This window comes from Aristolochia californica, unplaced genomic scaffold (assembly GCF_029961685.1).
Source record: "Aristolochia californica isolate CCGP_79_NKW_82.1479 unplaced genomic scaffold, dmAriCali1.0.hap1 SCAF_2, whole genome shotgun sequence".
NCBI lineage: Eukaryota > Viridiplantae > Streptophyta > Magnoliopsida > Piperales > Aristolochiaceae > Aristolochia > Aristolochia californica.
The window spans coordinates 363,037-381,579 of NW_027181881.1; the positions used below are offsets into that span (position 1 = coordinate 363,037).

The 18,543-nt window shown below is 39.2% G+C and overlaps 3 protein-coding genes across 5 annotated transcripts; all 3 read left to right on the forward strand.

Moving 5' to 3' along the window:
• The first annotated feature begins 3,175 nt into the window (after positions 1-3,175).
• Positions 3,176-4,923, forward strand: LOC137957241 (auxin-responsive protein IAA4-like). The gene is made up of 4 exons (XM_068804988.1): positions 3,176-3,342; positions 3,905-4,113; positions 4,237-4,333; positions 4,414-4,923. The coding sequence occupies exons 1-4, from the start codon at positions 3,176-3,178 to the stop codon at positions 4,466-4,468; spliced, it is 528 nt and encodes a 175-aa protein (XP_068661089.1). The 3' UTR covers positions 4,469-4,923.
• A 740-nt stretch (positions 4,924-5,663) lies between these two features.
• LOC137956451 (chromatin structure-remodeling complex protein BSH) lies at positions 5,664-13,623 on the forward strand. 3 transcript variants are annotated; one of them, XM_068803952.1, is made up of 11 exons: positions 5,664-5,882; positions 6,077-6,165; positions 6,342-6,436; positions 6,929-7,000; positions 7,252-7,299; positions 7,471-7,554; positions 12,277-12,315; positions 12,648-12,730; positions 12,914-12,976; positions 13,095-13,190; positions 13,290-13,621. In XM_068803952.1, exons 1-11 carry the CDS (start codon positions 5,833-5,835, stop codon positions 13,348-13,350), a joined length of 780 nt encoding a protein of 259 aa, XP_068660053.1. In that variant the 5' UTR covers positions 5,664-5,832; the 3' UTR covers positions 13,351-13,621. The 3 variants fall into 3 exon arrangements, with proteins under 3 accessions (XP_068660053.1, XP_068660055.1, XP_068660054.1); XM_068803954.1 differs by lacking the exon at positions 6,929-7,000 and having other exon boundaries at positions 13,290-13,623; XM_068803953.1 differs by lacking the exon at positions 12,277-12,315 and having other exon boundaries at positions 13,290-13,622.
• Positions 13,624-16,047: 2,424 nt separating this feature from the next.
• On the forward strand, positions 16,048-17,270 carry LOC137956685 (hydrophobic protein RCI2A). Its single transcript, XM_068804272.1, has 2 exons — positions 16,048-16,225; positions 16,935-17,270. The coding sequence occupies exons 1-2, from the start codon at positions 16,139-16,141 to the stop codon at positions 17,016-17,018; spliced, it is 171 nt and encodes a 56-aa protein (XP_068660373.1). The 5' UTR covers positions 16,048-16,138; the 3' UTR covers positions 17,019-17,270.
• The last annotated feature ends 1,273 nt before the right edge of the window (positions 17,271-18,543 follow it).

Below are 18,543 nucleotides of genomic sequence, written 5' to 3' on the forward strand. Positions count from 1 at the left end.
AGTTTAGTTCTATTTAGAGAGGAATTTGCTGTGATAAAAAAAAGGTATATAGAATATTTGAAACAGGAGTTTGTATTTAGTCTCTTTAGCCCTGTTTCAGGAGATTGATCAGTCCATCAGAGTCTCTTATTTGGTAGGCTCTTGGTATATATATTTTAAGCAAATCCCATTCTCTTCCACAATCTATAGCTCCATTAATGCCCCCTGCTAGACACTGCTGGGACTGTATAAGGAGAGTATAGACTGAAGACTGGTTTTAGTCTCAGGCAACTCGACTCTTAAAGACACTGATCGCTCAAATAGGCAAATCTATTTTATCTTTAACTTGGCATGCTTTTACGATCATGAATCATAACCTGTGCATGCTTTTTCGATCATGAATCTTATCCTTTCTCATTGACGCAGGGAAACCCAAGAACTACACGATCTCCATCCTTACTTTTTCACCCAACTTTACACGTCGATAGAAATCTCTGTCCCGTGGAGGCTTCTCCACTATGAGGCACCCATCTTTGTGTTTTCTAGATCTTCGTACTCTATACATTCTTCAGTTCTGCCCTAAAAAGTGGACATACAAGCTTTCCAAATAAGATTTCACCAGAACAGGCGCCACCTACTCGCCTAAATGCCCAAGAGGAGAGAAGGCGTACAGAAATCAAGCCAGAAAAAGGGATCCTGCCTCTCCCTTGGAAACCCGTCATGGGACATGCTTACATGGGAATATCAAATGCTTGCTCCCACCGAGGTTGACCGGAGAGGAGAATCCGGATGAGGAGAAAGAAGGAAAGAAAGAAGAAGAAGAAGGAAAAATGAGGTGAACTTGGCCTTTCATTGGGTTCATTGGATCCATGTATGGGGGATGGGGAGCAGTGTAATGAGACGGCGGTGCTTCTGAGGGCTCATTGAACGAGGACCATCCATTGCTCTCACGGTGAAGACCAGGCTGCCGGGGAAGAAAGGCAAACTGAAGGATGTGGCTTGGGCTGTACACAAAGTGCATTGCACCGAAGTCATTGGGCAAAGAGAAAGGTGTCTAAAGGGAGCTACATAGGGGGAACAACACCCTCTTTTCCTTTTCATTTTTTATCCTCTTCTTACTCTACACCTCCCATTCCCTCTTCTTTGAGACCAAGCTACATCACCCTGTTCCTCATTCACAAAAGATTAATCATGTCTTCACACGTGCGAGTTCGCTTAGTCCTGATTTTGTCTCTTGTTGAACGCGATTTGACCCTGCCAAATCACGGTCAAATCGCACTTCTATGGTTTAATTTGCAGAACCCTTTTTTCGGTCGAGTCAGGAATTGAGTTGATTCTCATGTCTTCTCTTTTGTGGGGCACATCTTTCATTAAAGAAAGCCTCAAGAAGAAGCCCCCTCTATCTACTTCCTCACTCCGCCAACTTTATTTTCTCTTTTCTGTTCTGGGTTTCTCTCTTTCTTCTCTCATCTTTAATCTTATTGTCTAATCTTGTCATACCCCACTTAAACTATTATTTGAATTAGCACGAAACACACTCAGACAAATCCATCTGAAGAGGCTGCATTATCGTTTCTGTGATTCACGTGTTGGAATGGCTGAAAGTAGACTGCACTTCCCACCACAGAGGCGTCGGAAGGACGATTTCACAATATGCGAGGGGATTAGAGTAATGGAAAGAACCTGTGCTCTCCAGGGTGCACGTGAAGAAGGAAAGACGTGGTCAGGGACAAGATTTTCTGAATCCTTGAAACTTTTACACACGACTGCTTCATCTTGTCTGGGAGTCATGCAGGGACACTCTTCCTCTCTTCACTGTCTTCGCTTAATTATTTGTGCCTATGATTATTTTAATTAAATTAGCTGTTTAATCACGTAGAATCAAGACACAAAAATATTTGATCGAGTTAAATTCCAATCAAGTAAGCAAGACAGTTATTATTTGAGTGGACCGTTTCAGGCTTGACTGGTAGAGTGGAAGAACATTCAAGTGGGATAAAATCATATTTACATGGAGGTGGTGGGTTTTAAAGAGAGAAAAAAGATGATTCGTTTGTTTGGTGATTTGCTTGTACCTCTGAAAAGGAAAAGTGAAGAGAGTTCAGGAGAAAGAAAGGGTAGTTGATCACTTCATTGACTGGTCTCTTAATCGGAAAGACAGAGACATGCACGAACTTCCTGTTACTATCGACATTAGAAGAGCACTGCAAATCATCCTTCCAAACACCCAGCCTCAGCCTCTCCCCCTCTTCTTTTTCCACAGCTAGTGGAGAATCAGATAGGGGTCGAATTCATCCCTTCCATCTCCTGTGAGTTTGTCTCTGAACTCCTCTAAAAAAGCAACCTGACTCGAGCTGACGAAACCCAGTTTTCCCCACACGGAGTTCATTTGGGACCACCACACAAGGAATAGAATGCTTTCCCTAAACTTTGTTGGGTTGAGTTGTACCTCTGTGAGTATGGGTCCTGTTTGTCTGTTCCATGTTTAGGCATTTCCACCCAGAGAATCATTCCCCTGCCTTTCTTTCTTTGGGTCGGAAAATGGGAGCAGAGCGAGACAGAGAAAGGGAAAGCACCTTCCTTAAAGCCACATTCATTAGCAGAAACCCAGAAACAAGACTCAGACATGAGTCAAGACTTCGTTTTCTAGACGTGAAGAAAGGCTTATTAGATGCTTGAGGAAGACGATATTGTTGTCCCTGTTATTGCAAGCCAACTGGCCAAGCTACAATACCTGTCAATCAGGTTTAAGCACGAGCCTTAGGGTGAGAGGATGAATAAGAGGAGGTGATTTGGGTAATAAAAAACTTGGTTAGCAGTAGGGGCATCTCCACCATTAAATAAACAAACCAAAGAGAACATAATGATATTCATGTTCCCTTAGATCAGAGCGTCTCTTTCTTTGAAAACTAGGAATGTAGATGAAAAGTGCTGCAGGCCAGCACAAGCCGTCGGCCTTTAGCCAAAGCTCATTCTCTGTGACTAAGTCGCATCTGCCAAGTGTCAATGTCGGCCACCCCTGCGACAGTTCAAACCGAACGAGTCTCTTGAAGGTCGACTTACCCTCAAATTCGCTTTCTGTTTGCGATCTCTGTATTCCTTCCTTGCTCTCTCTCTCTCTCTCTCTCTCTGGCCTCCCCTATATAGCCTGACACGAGACTGGTGGCTTGATTTCTCTCTCTACCTGTATCTTGCAATGGGGAGATGGCCCTGCACTTCGTCTTCTTCTACAGACAGCAGCAGTCATCCGTGTCTCTCCTCTGCTACCTCTCTTCCTAGGAATGGCCGAGATTTGAGCACTGATCTTAGGCTTGGATTGAGTTTGTCATCGGTGTCTCAGAATGGACATTCTTCGATTTCAAGGTGAGTTGATGGATTATGCTTGCGCACCCACTTCTTTTCTGGTTTTTTCTCTCTCCTCCCGTACGTTTTTCTTTCTTCGAGACCATGATATTGGAGTGGCACCTGTATCCATTTCATTTTTCTTTTGCCCTTTTGTCTTTCTGTTTGAAGACTGTCAAAACTCGAAAGTTTGTACGAATTAGGAAAATATTCATCTGATCATAATTGCGTTTGGGTCAGAGGCGACGTTTGATCAGTTCTCTCCATCGGTTCTTTCTCGCTGCTCATGATTCCATTCAATCTTCTCTTTGATCGTTCTGTTCATTTCTCTTTTGAATCTCTTCTCCTTTTTCCAGAATGCCAGTATATTCAAACCCGAAATCTATATTCCAAAACGTTAAATCTGAATTTCCAGAATTCTGCAAAACAAACCTAACAGTTTTTTTAATGTAATAGAGCATTACTCTTTTTTGCTTTCGGACTGGACGGAATGGAATCTGAACCCAATCAGTTTTCTTTCTTTCCTGCTGAGGAGTCTTCTCAACTATCATCTCCATGACCCATTATTTTTTCTGGGCATTAGGGAACAACGATCTGACTGGCCACCCATTAAACCCTTCTTGAGGAGCAGGCTTGCCGAAAACGGAAGTCATCGACACCAGCACGCGACCTTCTTCGTCAAGGTTTATATGGAAGGAGTCGCCATTGGCAGAAAACTTGATCTGCTCGCTCACGACAACTATGCTGGCCTCGTAAGGACTCTTCAACTCATGTTCAGCACAACCATTCGATGTAAGTGTACACGTTTACAGTAAAAATAAAAATAAAAAAATCAATTAATTAAATCTCATAAGAAACAACTCTGGTCCTGAATGGTTTCCCGTCACCAACCCAAATTTTATTACTGTCGCGCAGTCCCTGGTGTTGCGCAAGTATCCTCCACGAATTGCCATGTATTGACATACGAGGACAGGGAAGGAGACTGGATGTTGGTGGGCGACGTTCCTTGGGAGTAAGAACCCAACTCGTCTTTGATTTTTGCTTCCAGATTCAAACATCCTAACCAGCCACTTCTGCATCTTGATTTTGCAGCTTGTTTTTGACTTCGGTTAAAAGATTGAAGATCACAAGGGCTGACAAATGCTGATATGTCGATAGCTCCAGATGCACTTACACACAGAACCGCATATACATATTTCTATATATGTAATCGTTTTTGTCGAGTTTGATCAGAAACTCAGAACATGATTAGGAATTTGTTGCGTAACAGATGTACAGAAATTACAAAATGATGTAGATTTAGGCTTCATCTCTGAGCTTTTCCATCACATTTGTACTCTCTGTAAAATTAGAAAAGGAAATCCATCATCAATCCATCGCAGGCAAGAGGTAAAACGAAAGGAAGGTATAAAGCAGGCAGGTGTGGAATGTTGTGGTGGGGAGAAAGGTGGAGGTGGTGGTGGTCACGAATTTGATCTTCTTCCAGTTAAGAAATGGACCACGGAAGCAGCACGCCAGCAAGCTACTTTCCTTTCTCACTGGAAGATGTGGTCATCTTAATTCTCGACATTATTTACATTCTGCACGTAGAAATTTTTTGAATTCTCTGTGGGCAGTTGGAGTCTGATTCAGTCCAAATTATTGGAAGGAAAACTTAGTTCTCTTTTCTTTTTTCTGGTTCAGAGTTCAGATAGCCGAATCTGGATTTATCAGAGTATCTAATCCATAAATCAGGTACTACATCAGTTCATAGTTGGAGAATATCAGTTATGAGAACTAAACAATGGCGAGCTCACTATATATGGCTCTACCAAACTTTCTAGTTTTATCTCTTCATATAAAATAATATTTTAACCAAAAAAAAAACACAACTTCAAGCTGAGTTAGCTTGGTTTGTCTCGTTTTGGATAACGAGCTTGGCTCGAGCCTGAAGCTCGTGTGAAAAACCATGCCGAGTTGTGTTCAAATTGCACATGACCTTGTTCAACCAGAGTGCCAACCCTGTCCAATGAGTTGACTCGTGACTAGGGCAAGTGAACTCCAACTCTGTCAACTTTAATTGAATCTATTTTTTTTAAATTATATTATTTATAGAAATTTTATTTACTTCATCATATTTAAAACAAGATAATTATATTTATTCTATCATTAAAAATTAATAAAAAAATTAAAAAATTAAATGAACGTCAACATGCATGCTTGGGATGAGATAAATATAGAATAAAAATAAAAATAAGTTTAAAATTATTTAAATTTAATTTAATGGTAAAATAAAATGCTTACATGACCTTTAAATTCATATATTTTTTTCCAATTCGAATATCTAAATGATGGACCGGGAGTACATCCTCTGGTGCCGAAGAGAGAGCGGGCTACTGAAATTCGTAGTGCCCCTGACCTGATCGTCCTTCGCGAGCCGGTTTTACGGACATCTCCGCCGAAACTGCCAGTAGGGTTCGACTTGGGGGACACAAGCGGAATGAGGGACCAATAATTCAAATACAAACGAGTATGAAATCTCTCCCTCCAACTGCTTCAAGGCCGCCTGTCAAGTTCCGACTGTAAGTTCCTCTGTTCTTCTCCTTTCAGCTACTCTTTCTCGCGCCATCTCTCTTTCTATCCCTGTTCAAATTCTGTGAATTCGTGTTGTTTGTCTTTTATCTTCGTGAAATTGGTTATCCTCGTAGCAGCTTCTGTGTTTTGTCTTACCCATGATCAAATACCGTGTGCGGAACCTTTTTCGATTGAATTGCAGCCCAACTGCTGAAAATTTGGTTCCTATTCGGCTGGATATTGAGATCGACGGGCAGCGGCTCAAAGATGCTTTTACGTGGAATCCTTCTGGTACGGATTCACCTTTGCGTCACACGAACTTTCTCCGAAAAATGTTGCTACCGTTGTTTATTTGGTTCCTGAATCGTCCAATGATTATCTCTGAGACTTCTGTTTCCGTGGAGCTGTTATTATCTGATGTAAAATTCTCTCTTTTTTTTTTCTTTTTTAAAAATTTTACTGGGAAGATCCGGATTCCGAAGTGGGGCTATTTGCCAGAAGGACCGTGAAGGATTTGAAACTTCCTCCAGCATTTGTTACTCAGATTGTCCAATCTATTAATGTAAGCGACTCTTTGAGTTCCTCAATTTTTCTATTTTACTATATTTGCTTAACTTTGTGGTTGTTATGTTTCTCATCTTTGTGCTGGGGGATATAAGATTGTTAAGGATTATCCATCCAAGTTTAAACAACTAAAGGTAAAGGAACACGAGCCAAGTGCTTTCTACAAAAATGTTGTGTCCTAACACAAAAAAAAAATACAACATTCTGCAACCAGGAAACAGAGAATATTAGATAATAGCCAGACTAGAAATTCTGTCTTTTCTATGCAATTAAACGAAAGGTCATTATCATCTTCATGCAAGTATACAAGAATCAGCACTTTTTGCTAGAAATTGTTGAAGATAAAGATACAAATAGGAAAGGTGGGTATTTTTGAAAGATTCAGCCGTCTGCAACTTGGTATCTCAAAATTTTCTGAAGATATGTTCTAAATTTTTATCCATATTGTTTTGACTACATCCGAAAACATTACCGACTTTTCTTTTAACAGTCACAGTTGGCAGAATTTCGATCATATGAAGGACAAGAAATGTATACCGGGGAAAAGATTGTGCCAGTCAAGGTTTTGTTTTTTCACAAGTTCGTTTTCTTTTCTTTATCATAATATAGTTTTGTAGGTTCTTTAATGATCCTTTCTGTTTCTTTTTTTTTTTTATGGGAGTTCATTCTCTTTCTGCACTTATTTCCTTTTCCTTTCTATATCATAATAGTTTTGTAGGTTTTCAAATGATATTTCTGTTTCTTCGCTTTTTGTGACTGTTCATTCCCTTTCTCCACTTTTTTACTTCATTACTGACTAGGCTTTCTTTGCAGCTTGACCTTCGGGTGAACAGGACTATCATAAGAGATCAGTTTTTATGGGTAAGGCCTTTTAAGCTTTCTTTGAAATCACCCTTTGTTTTATCTTTTCATTTTGGAGGTATTTGTGTTTTATTATTAACAATTGCTATACTCATATTTTCTAGACCTGCTTCTGGAGTCTTCATATTCAATTATCATTTACTTACCTGTTTTGGGGTAACATTTTTTCAGGATTTAAATAATTTTGAGAGTGACCCAGAAGAGCTTGCTCGGTCACTTTGCAGGGATTTGGACATCACAGACCCTGAAGTTGGAGTAAGCTTTAATTATCTTTAGAGCTAGTTATTGTGCATAGACATGCTTCTTTCTATTATCAATGTCAAAGAGTAGTTCCTGACGTCTAGTACCTTCCATCTTAGCTTGTGGAGGTGTCTTGGCTTCCTTCCTGCTTGATGAAATTCTCTGTGTCATTCTCTATTTGATCAATATTTATCCAAATATAATGATTTTTTTTGTCTCAATGCGTTTATTGATATGCCAGGCTGACAGTATTTTTGCCTTGTTGTTTCTTTGTTAGTTTATAACTGTTTTTTTTTTTTCCTGAGTGTTCTAAAACGATGTTTGAGCTTTTGTGGATGTCACCATTTTTAAACAGCTCCACCAATTCCATGCTAAAGAATCCATATTTTGGATCCAATCATATTTGTAAGCCTTCTGCAACATCTTTTACACAAACATACAAAGATGATCGAATGATTGCATGTGCAAGCCCACCAAGCACAAACAACCTAATTCTTAAAGATAATGGAAGTTTCTATCTTTGATGCGCATCTAAATTGAGAATTATGTGCCTGGATATAGGACGTAGCTGAACTGATATTTATTTTCTTCGTATTATTATAGAATGAAATGTTTTCTCTGTCTAAAATTTACACGTGCTGCTTGACTTTTTGTTTTGCTTAGAATCTCTATGTTTTAGATTCTTTAGTCACAAAACATGTTAGCTCTATGCTTCATGTTTTTGAAAATTTTAAAACAAAAATAGGACTGAATGGTGCTATATTTGCTACTGGAACATTATTGTGGTTCAGTGGTCTTACCTATCAGTTGAAAAATTTAATTGCTGGAGGTAGGCATGACTAAAGCAAAAAATCAGGTTTTATCATTTCTAGCCCTTCAGGTTGTGCATTGAAAACTAAGGAAAGGAAATTGATGAGGTATTATCGGACCTTCCTACCAAGGGCTTCAGCCTAGCTTCACTTGTTTTCCTTTTTCCTCTTCTAATTAGTAAACCTCTGCTTGAAGAATTGTGTTAAAGAAGTAACTATGGAAGCATCTTACATAACTCTCATGAAAAGCAGTCTCACAATCAAGGAATTAATATGGCAGAATCTTTTATGAATCTCAAGACAAGAAGTCTCACACAAGAAATCTTTTAGTGTTACCAGTTATTAATTTATGTAGTAGTTGTTTTCTTGTTTTAGGTCTTATTTTAAGAGTTCTACTTTAGGGATAGTTTAATTTTACTTCACTTCTAGTTGCTTTTTATTACGAATAGAGCACCAATGCAATCAATCAATACAAGTTTTTCTTTCTCTCTCTACTCCACACATCTTAGCCCTAATTCTACTGCATTCTTAGAATTCTAATATGTTATCAGAGAGGGTAAGGTTTTGGGTTGGAGAAGGAAAAGAAGATGGAGAGAAGAAGGGGAAGGAGGAGGAGAAGAAGGAAAAAAAGAGAAAAAGAGAAATTTTTATCTTCCTCAATCTGGTTTATTATCTTTTCAATTGGTTTTCTCGTCCTCTAGTAGTATCCCAAGTCTATATACTCACTTTTATGTTTTTTTTATCTGTTTTCATGATTTTCCAACAGTTCAAGTAGGTTTTTATTTGTATTGCCCGAGCCGTAAATATTTTTTCCTTGTTCGACCTTGTTTTCAACCTCAAATTTTCAACCATGGCACTATCATCTCTTTCATGTTCCATCATTTGCTGCCGGCCAACATGATGATTCTGGTCTTTGGCTTTGGACTACAAGGGTGACAATAATCAGTCTTAGTTTTTTCTCATGCTGGTTTGCTCTTTACTGGTGCTGTTTAGTTGCTGTTGCTGCTGTTGAAACAGAAGTTGATGAAATTTCATTGGTGTCATTCAAGTGCTACTGTTGAAGTTACAACTATGGCTGAAAAATTGGTAATCGAAGTCTACTAGTTGGTGCCATTTTTCATTGGTGCCATTTATGCCTGATTTTTTCCTTCTCTTTTTACGTTGCTATTTTTGCTTTGCCCAAGCCTACTATATGCTTTCAAACTCTAGTGCAAGTTTCTACCAATATGAGTCCTTTTAGCAAGAGTCTCTTTTGTAGAATTTCCTATTAAATTTAGAGTTTCCTATTAAACTTTCCGAAGATTCTATTTGGATAGAAAAAGATTTCAAATTAGGTGGACTCCATGCCGTCTCAGTTTTCTATTGATTTAAGGATATTGTTGTTTTTTATCAAGAGCACCAATAAATTCTATCCAGGACAAGATTAGACCACTACAAAGGCAATTTCAAGAATAGATAACTGGTTCTTATTTTATTTGTTGACATAATGACAAAGATCTTGTGGTTGAAGCAAGAAAAGTAGAATTCAGTCCTATGTAGGGGCATGCATCGGGTCGGGTTCCCTGTAAAACCTGACTCAACTTGACCCAAAAAACTCGGGTTTGGGTTTCTAATTTCACCCATGGGTCGGGAACAGGGTGGGGAAAAAAAAACGCCGGGTTTCAGGTTGGGGACCGGTTTTCCCAAGCCCAACCTAAACCCAACCCACATATGAGACAAAGATATAAAACGGGGTTGAGATGGGTCGGGTTTATGGGGAAGGGGCGGGAACTGGTCGGGTTTAAGTCAGGTTTACAAAGACAAGGCGTGGACGGGGTTCCTAGTGATCGGGTAGGTGTCGGGTTTGACGATTCTGTTTTTTTTTTTTTTTTTTTTTGAGTTCAGGTTTTGGGGTTGGGACCCCACCTGTGCCCACCCCTAATCCTATGTTTGATCCCTTGCTTGAAGCTTCAAGAAGCTGCGGAATTGTATGAGGTGCTTAATGAAAAGGTTTCTGGTTAAAATTAATAATTTTGATTGAATGTGTTGGTGTTTACAAAATAGCATCAACTAATTTGATCCCGCGTCAGGCACTACTTGTGCTATGTCATGCAATTGCTGTATATTATATCCATCACAGCCTTCTGAATTTGGTAATCTGGTAATTTGGTTCTGTAATTTGGTAGTGAGGTTTGTTTTATTTTTTTTCAAATGTTTGGGGGGGGTATAACTCAGTAGAAGAGTGTCACCCTGATGTGGTGGAAGTCATCAGTTTGAGCCTGATTATCCCTTATTTAGACTTCACAAAGCCCCTGGTAGTACAATTGAGACAGCGATGGGTTCTCTGCCCCTACACGACAAGACGAGCCCTTTAGCTTAAGAGATAAGAAAAACCAGAATCCTCTTTAATCTTTAATATTATCTAACTGATTATTGAATCTAATCGAACTGAAGTTTCTTTCAAGGTGTTGATTCAAGTAAAACAAGTTAGATTATATTTTCCCAATCATCAATTGGATATCAACTGTCAACCACCGGTCAGTGTTATATCTTGATATATTGATCTATTTTTGGTCTATTTTGATGTTCGTGTCTGGTTCTTTCCCCTACAATAAAATTTCCTGATTGTTTGTTTATATGTTCTATTTGTATTTCATGCCAACTCATACTATGAAGATGATTCTCCTTTATTTGTTAAAGATCAACCTCTTTTTTTTCTAAAACTCATTATTTTTTGTTCCACTGATTTTGTATTCATTTATGGTTTGAACTTTGTCTTGAGAAATTGTCTGAAGTTTTTTGGTGTTGAGTATGTAAACCCTTTTTATTGAAGTTCCTTGAGTTGGTCTTTGTATTGTATATGAGTTGGTCTTCTTATTTTATATGAATGACTTTATAATGTCCTTTGTAACTTGTTTGCTTCCCTTGCATATGGGTAAGTTTTTTTTTTTACTTGAAAGGTGTTTATGAGGCTGCATGTAGCAGCCCAACTTATTCAAGTTATTTTTCATTCGGAATCCTAGTGTTGACTTCAATTTATTTGTCACCCATCCTTCTTTTTGCCTTTCGTGGGTTTTACTCTCTAGGTAGGGTTTTCTGAGAGTTCGTTTTCTTTACTTAGTTCTACTATGTCTTTGCAATTGTTTATTATTCAGAATGGAGATGCATGTCTTGTATTTCTTCGGTCTGAACTGGGTTTCTATGTGATTTTGATTCTCCAATTTAAGGGGAGAAGTAGAGGGATATGGTTAGCTGCAACTTATTATGAACCAAAGGTGTTGTTATTGACCAAAAATTTTAATGCTCAAAGTAGAGGGTAGAAGGGACAATGGAAGATGAAGTTTATGCAGTCAAAATGCAAGCTCAAAAGCTGAATACCATAGAAGCCAAAAAAATTGAAGTTTTTGAAGGCACATAAAGACAAATTTGTGTTTTCTTTTTTTGTTTTATGCTTATGGCTATTTTGTAACAAGCTGGAGCTATCTGCTCCAGCTTGAGGGGAAGTATTAGAAGATATATTTAGGTTTTACTATTTTCTTGGAAACTAGTTTCCCTTAAGAACTAAGTTCCTAGGGTTTATGTCCTGTAGTGACATGGATGTAATTCTGACAATTGTTTATATAATAAAGAGGGGAAGGGGATAGAAAATTCTAATCTCACCCACTATTTTCTCTTTTCAAATTCCAAAAAATTGCATGGTCTCTCATTGTGTGAAATTTCAGCTTTTTTGCCACTAGTGCTCGGCTTTTATCTATTTTCAGGGTGCTTTGTTCATAACTTACATTTAGTTTCTTTTCATGTACCAGAATAGTATTTCCTTGTGCCTGAGAAACCGTTGAATAGTTGGTTCATGATTTATTTTAGTATTTTTTTTTTCATTTTGATTTTTGTTTTCAATTATCCTTGTTTATGGCGCATAAATTGAGTTATTATATTTACCTTTTTGCAGCCAGCAATTGCTGTAGCAATCAGGGAACAACTTTTTGAGGTTAGCTTCGTGCATTCTGTCTAGAACCTAGGGCATCACTAACGAGCTTTTGTCTGATTAAATTCACCTTGGCAAACCATTTTTTTTATTGTTTGATTGGGTATAGTGGTCATTGTTTTTTCCCTTCTCTGCTTATTGGTGTCGAAAATTTGTATAAAGGATGAAAGTAGTGGATTCTCTTTTTATAACAATTGGCATGATTTTTTCTACATAGACTGTCGAACTAATGAACTTGACTGAGCAACTCAACCTAATAGATTTTCTCAAAGAGTGAAAACTAAACAAATAAAAATTCAAAATGACATGATTGAATAACACTTTTCATGTAATAGATTGCAATCCAAAATGTGGCATCAGCAAGGGAAACTAGAGTTGGCAAAAAAGGTCGCCGAGGATCAGAATATGTAACAGCTAGGTTTGTTTTACTTCTCCTGTGGCTTCTCTCTTCTTTTGTATAGATCATCAAATCCTTTTTATGATCAATTTTGCCTTCAACTTGGTAAGCGATGTATTGTTAACACATATTATCATCCTCATTACTGCTATTCTTTTTTACCTGATTATCCAGTTTTACTTGCTCTGATTTAATTTTTAGCAGCAAATCCAGTGGTGCTGCTTTGGATGTAGTAAAGCTATTTGGTAATAAAGCAAGTGTCATTAGGTATGAACTGATTCTGTTATTCTTTTGACTTGTTACAAGTACTTGAATGCTTGCTACTTCGGCAAGATGAAGCAAAACCTTTGGAGTAGAATAAAATTCTCATGTGTCTATGTTTCAGGAAAAGAAAAGAATGGGATGTGTACGAACCTATTGTGGATCTTCTCTCTGCTGAGGAAGCAGAGGCTCTTGATGCCAGAGAAGAAAGAAATGCTCGGTCAGCTTTTCTTACTTGAACTTTCTTCTATGATTTCTATCGTGTTTATATCCACAGTCATTTGCTCTTGTTGATAGACTTTTTTTCTTTCCTTTGTAGCATGAAGAAAAAGCTTGATGACAAGGATGACGGATACACGTCACGCTTTATACGTGGCTGAGAGTGTGTATAAAGGGAGTTTTTGGCCCCTTTGGCTAGGACTCTGCTTTAAGATACCCTCTTTGAGTCCTTCCTGTCATTTTGCATGTATCTAATATTGGAAAGAAAGAACAGTGATTGACCTTTATTTTATTTTATGAATGGATACTGCAATTTCCCCTGCGGTCTATGCTTTGTGGTTAAATCGTTTCACCAAAACGCATTTAGCTAGTTATCTTCATGTACATGTAGAGGACTTTCCTTAGCACTGAACAAGTTATATGGCATTTAAAAACAAGATGTTAGTACATGCTTTATGTGTTTCTAGTTGGTAGAATAATCAATCCAAACACTAGTACCAGTTTCTCACAGTGGCACCACAAGCTCTGCTCTTTATACTCCTCAATATCATTAACTGCATATTGAGTTTCAGCCACATAACCTCTGTTCTTACCATCTCTTTCACCTTTACCAACATCTCATGAACTCTTTTGTATTAGAATGTCATTTATCATGAACAAGAACCACAAAAGTCTTGTTCTTAATGTCAATCAAGCGACACCCTGTTTCCTTTTATTCAACCCAATCGATCTCCTGATCTCATTTGCTTCTTTCAACATTTCATGACATATGTATAAGTTAGCAAGCAAAACAAAATTACCTGAATTCTCCCGGCTCCATTATGAAATTTTTTTGAGCAACTTCTTCATCCATCTGTAGATTAACATATGTTCTACAAGCCCCCCAATAGAGCTCCCCAGACAGATTCATTGACTCAATAAAACTCTTAGCTTCATCTCACTTGCCAGCTCGACCGACCAAATCAACCATGCAGGCATAATGCTCAGAAAATGGACTCATCCATGAACCTGAGACATGAAATTGAAGTATTGAAATCCCTCTTCCACAAGCCCATTATGGCTACATGCTGCTAACTCAAACAAATGTGATATAGTCGGGTTTGATCTTCACTTTCAACATTCCCTCAAAAGTGTTTGATAACTCGAGCCCTGCAGGCTGCAGCCATGGTGCTGACATGCTGTAATCATGGCAGTCCAAGTCACAAAGATGCCTCATCTGGCAAAACATCCTTCCCTCATGAGCAGAAATCATTAGAAGCTTCCTCAAAGCAGTCCTTCAGGACCCAACCCATGATCATAACTTCCCAAGTGACCACATATCTACCAGTTAAGGTGTGAAACAACCTCATCACAGCCCCAAAGCAGCCAGATTTACTGTGTATGTCCGTCAGAGAATTCTTCACATAAGCTAATATTTTCAAGGGCATGGGCTTGTCTGCCAAAATTCAGTTCACCCACGTTCCCAGACGCACTCAGAACACTGGAGAAACTAATTGGTCAGGACTAAAGGACCTCGTATTGACAAGCTGGTGGAAAGTGCTCGTGGCTTCTTGATAGAAATTGTTCTGGGTAAGGTCCGGTATCATCATCGCATTCCAAGAAACTAAATTCCTTCCAAGCATTTCATCGAACACTCTCGTTGACGCACTCCACACTTGCACATTTTGCGTATATATCGACGACTGCACTACCAACAAAGACATCAAGCTGGTGACCGCACTTCCAAACAATACCATGAACTTGTTCTCCGTAAGCGCCCACCTCAGTTTCAGCACTAAAATAGCGGGAGATAGTGAAGTGGTTGGGTTGCAAACCTGCGGACCTCGTCTGTGAGAAGAGTGAGAGAACCAGGAGAGGCCGGTGGGTCTGAGAGAAGTCCAAGCGATGCAGTTCTTATGCAACGCCAAGGAGAAAACGACCAAGGGGTGCCTGGACAAGCCACATTTTGCACAGACGTTGATGAGCTTGTTGAGTAAAAAGGGGAAGGAAGTGTAGCCGCGTTGAATATGGTTTGCACGGCTGGCACTTTTGGTTTGGGTGGCGTTGTTGAGAAGATGGTTGAGATTAGCGGGAGTGATGGAGCCGTTGTGGAGATTTCTTGCGTCTGCGAACGAAGAGAGTTCTCATATCGTTATAAAACATCAATAAAACGATTGGATTGAAACTGTTAGTTTGGGGGATAAAACCTTGGCAAACTTGGGCATTGTCTCGTCTTCCAAAACCGAGTCGTAAAACCCTGACCTCTGTTTTAATCAGCCGGGTGGAGACCAAGCAGCCCGTCCTACCAAGCTTTTTAATCTTTTTATTATGTTCAGAGTTAATTTTCCGATTGACAACGGGATTGTCCCCGGCATTGGAGGCGCCGACACAGATAGCTCTTTAATAAAATTAAAAAAAAAAGGAACTCGAAACATAGGTGAAATGAGCTTGAATTGAAATTTGAAACTGACAGAGGAAGGCCACCTTTCGGAGACCCTGCGTGGCGGCCTTATCTCATTGACTGATCCTCTTTCCTTTGTCTGTAAGTAAGAAGTTGAAGCCAACGAGTCGACGAGTAAGATCTTACATTTTAAGCGTAATACGAAGAAAGGAAGAGATGATGAGATCGGTGGTGGTCGCATCTCGCATGAGAGGCCAGATCCAATAAGCTGGCAAGGAATCGGACCGCACCTGCGGAGACCCCTTTTCTGCGTGGATCGCACGGGTCGCACGAATCTATCCTGGCTGTCTCCATTAAAAAGCAAAATGGTTCACCAAGTAAACGCGCCATGCATCTCGCCATCTCGCGTCCGCCACGTGGCTTTTCTTGTCTATATAATGGACCCATAGCGCGATCCTCTTCTTCAGTATCGCTAGCCTGGTCCTTTTTTCTTCTCTGTAGTGTGTAGTTTGCAGACTCTCTGTTTCTGGATTTCTTGATCGGCGTCCGTCAATAAATATCTCGGAAAAATGTCGGGCGGTACTGCGACCTGCGTAGACATCATCTTGGCGATCATCCTGCCGCCTCTTGGAGTGTTTCTTAAGTTTGGATGCAGGGTAATATATGTTGTAGTTCATGTTAGATTTTTCCTTCTTGAGACGCTACTTTTAGATTTTTCTTTTCTTTTTCGTTAGTGTTTGTTCTAGATAACCACTCGAGGCTTTCATTTTTTTTTTTTTTTTTGTGTGTGTTTTCTTTCTGAAAATTCTCCGATGTCGTTGTTTGATGCGTACTTTTTGTTTTTGAGAAACTTTGTTCGCGGTTAGTTCTGAGAATTTTGTACTTCTGTTACTGTTTGGTTGGAGTGTAGAAGGAAAATATCGAAGATCCTCTCTTTTTCTGTGCTTTAATGCTTTCATTTTTCTTTGTTTTTCTTTTTTGAAAATTCGTCATCTTGTGCTTTAAGGTGTACTTCGTTTCGAGAAACTTTTTTTTTCGCAGTCAGTTACAAGAATTTCGAAGTTCCTGTAATGTTTGATTGGATTTTATAGAGCAAATATGGCCGCTCAGGTCTAGAATTCAGCGGAAAGGGCCGATCTGCTCTTTTGACTATGTTCTCTCTCTTTTTGTGTGTTTTGTTTTTCTTTTATGGATCGATTTCTTTAGTGATATCCAAGTCGGGTTACTTGATTGAAAGTTGACGTTTTTTTTCTGTCTGATCTTTTATTTTTATCTGTTTACTCTCCTGTACGTGAAAACGAGTACTGGATGGGGATTTGGATATTCTCACTTAAATAATTTCTGCTTTTGTTTATATCTGTACAGGTGGAGTTCTGGATCTGCTTAGTATTAACGATTTTGGGATACATACCTGGTATAATTTACGCCATTTACATCATAACCAAGTGATAGAACACCGCCACAGGTACCGGGCTGCCTGTTGTTGTGCCCTTTGTTCTTCGTCGCTTTATGATGGAGTTGTTGTGTTGGATGATGGTGGCAGGAGGCGAATCGTTTACTTTTTCCGATATATGGCGTGAATTTTACATTGTAACTGCCGCAGATTGTATGTGTGATACGTTGTTTCTTCTCTGTACTCTGTAGTTCTTTACGTCGTTTTAATTTGAAATAAATTCTTAAACCGTCTTTTATCTTCTCACACTTTTTATTCTTCTTTAACAATCGATTTTGTTCTTCACTTTACATTGACTTTGGAATAAAAAGCCTTCTAGCAGAGTCTGGGAACGAAAATCCAGGAGGCGGTCTCCCATTTGTGTGCGCTTCCCCGAGAAAACAGAATTCTCGATGCGCTTACACGTTTCACAGAAATTTCACATCTGTGGATTCCCCAGTGAAAAGAGAGAGGCTAGCATGATTAGCAGGATGGCACCGCCTGTTCTCCTTTTGTTCGTTCGGTTCTTTGCTTCAGAATTGATGCATTTATCCAAATGTACAATGTACGCTCGAATTACTGACGAGCAGAGACGGGAAAAAGGGTGTTCATAATATGTGCACTCAGGCGATCCCGACGCGTGCACTAAACGATAGAATAGTCGAGTTGGTTGGTTCTGACATGACATTTTTCTAGGATACTGCACAGTGTGCACTCCTTACAGTTTTTGCTTTCCGAAAAGAATTTTCATGATGGCAATTGGGAAGAAAAAATCGTTTTGCGTTTCTGAAACAAACAAAATTGGCTTACGGTTTTTTGACCACCGTGGAAGAGACAAATTGGAGATACCTGAAACAAAGCAAGCAAGAACAGGTTGTTTCCTCCAGCTAGCTTAGACCGTAAGCAAATTATTTGACGGACGTCTTATTATTTGGAGCTGTCTCTGGGCCCCCCCTACCACCACGATTCCATGCTTCCTTATCCTACTCTTTATTCATCTGACGAGATATTTTCATTTTTCATTGGCTGTACAAGACGGGTAGATCGGACAGGGTTTCGCCTACTCTGTTTATAGAATAAACAGCAAAGCAAACTGTGTAGGAAAACATTTTTCAGAGTGAAAAAAGGTGTACCAGTTTTCCGACACACTAAAATCCTGATGTGCCAACAGCGATTAGGCAAAGATGATTCATGTTATCTCTTTCCTGTCATCATCAACCTGTGGTAGGCCTGATATGCAAGCCCTAATGATTCACCGGGAAGAAAATTCAAAAGAATCAAGTCTCAGTGGGGATATTTTCATTTTGATTCATCAAGCCAATATAATTCAAACCTCGTGTTACCTCTCCCGATTAATCAATTCGGTGAAGTGGATCAGAACCATGACAAATACAAAACAATTGGGTCTTCTTCGACAAGAGTCGGATTTGTTACTATAAAGTGGCTCGTCTGTGTCCCAGAACTGATAACAGGCCCGACAGAGTTAGGCAAATTGCCCCTCACGTCTCATATTTTAATAAGTAACCCACTACATATAGCACA

Coding starts and splice junctions, on each gene's coding strand:
- LOC137956685 (XM_068804272.1), top strand. CDS start 16,139: ATGTCGGGCGGTACTGCGACCTGCGTAGACATCATCTTGGCGATCATC. Junction 16,226..16,934: donor TTCTTAAGTTTGGATGCAGG/GTAATATATGTT, acceptor ATATCTGTACAG/GTGGAGTTCTGGATCTGCTT.
- LOC137956451 (XM_068803952.1), top strand. CDS start 5,833: ATGAAATCTCTCCCTCCAACTGCTTCAAGGCCGCCTGTCAAGTTCCGA. Junction 7,001..7,251: donor AAAAGATTGTGCCAGTCAAG/GTTTTGTTTTTT, acceptor CTTTCTTTGCAG/CTTGACCTTCGGGTGAACAG. Junction 12,316..12,647: donor TCAGGGAACAACTTTTTGAG/GTTAGCTTCGTG, acceptor TTCATGTAATAG/ATTGCAATCCAAAATGTGGC.
- LOC137957241 (XM_068804988.1), top strand. CDS start 3,176: ATGGGGAGATGGCCCTGCACTTCGTCTTCTTCTACAGACAGCAGCAGT. Junction 3,343..3,904: donor GGACATTCTTCGATTTCAAG/GTGAGTTGATGG, acceptor TCTGGGCATTAG/GGAACAACGATCTGACTGGC. Junction 4,114..4,236: donor GTTCAGCACAACCATTCGAT/GTAAGTGTACAC, acceptor ACTGTCGCGCAG/TCCCTGGTGTTGCGCAAGTA.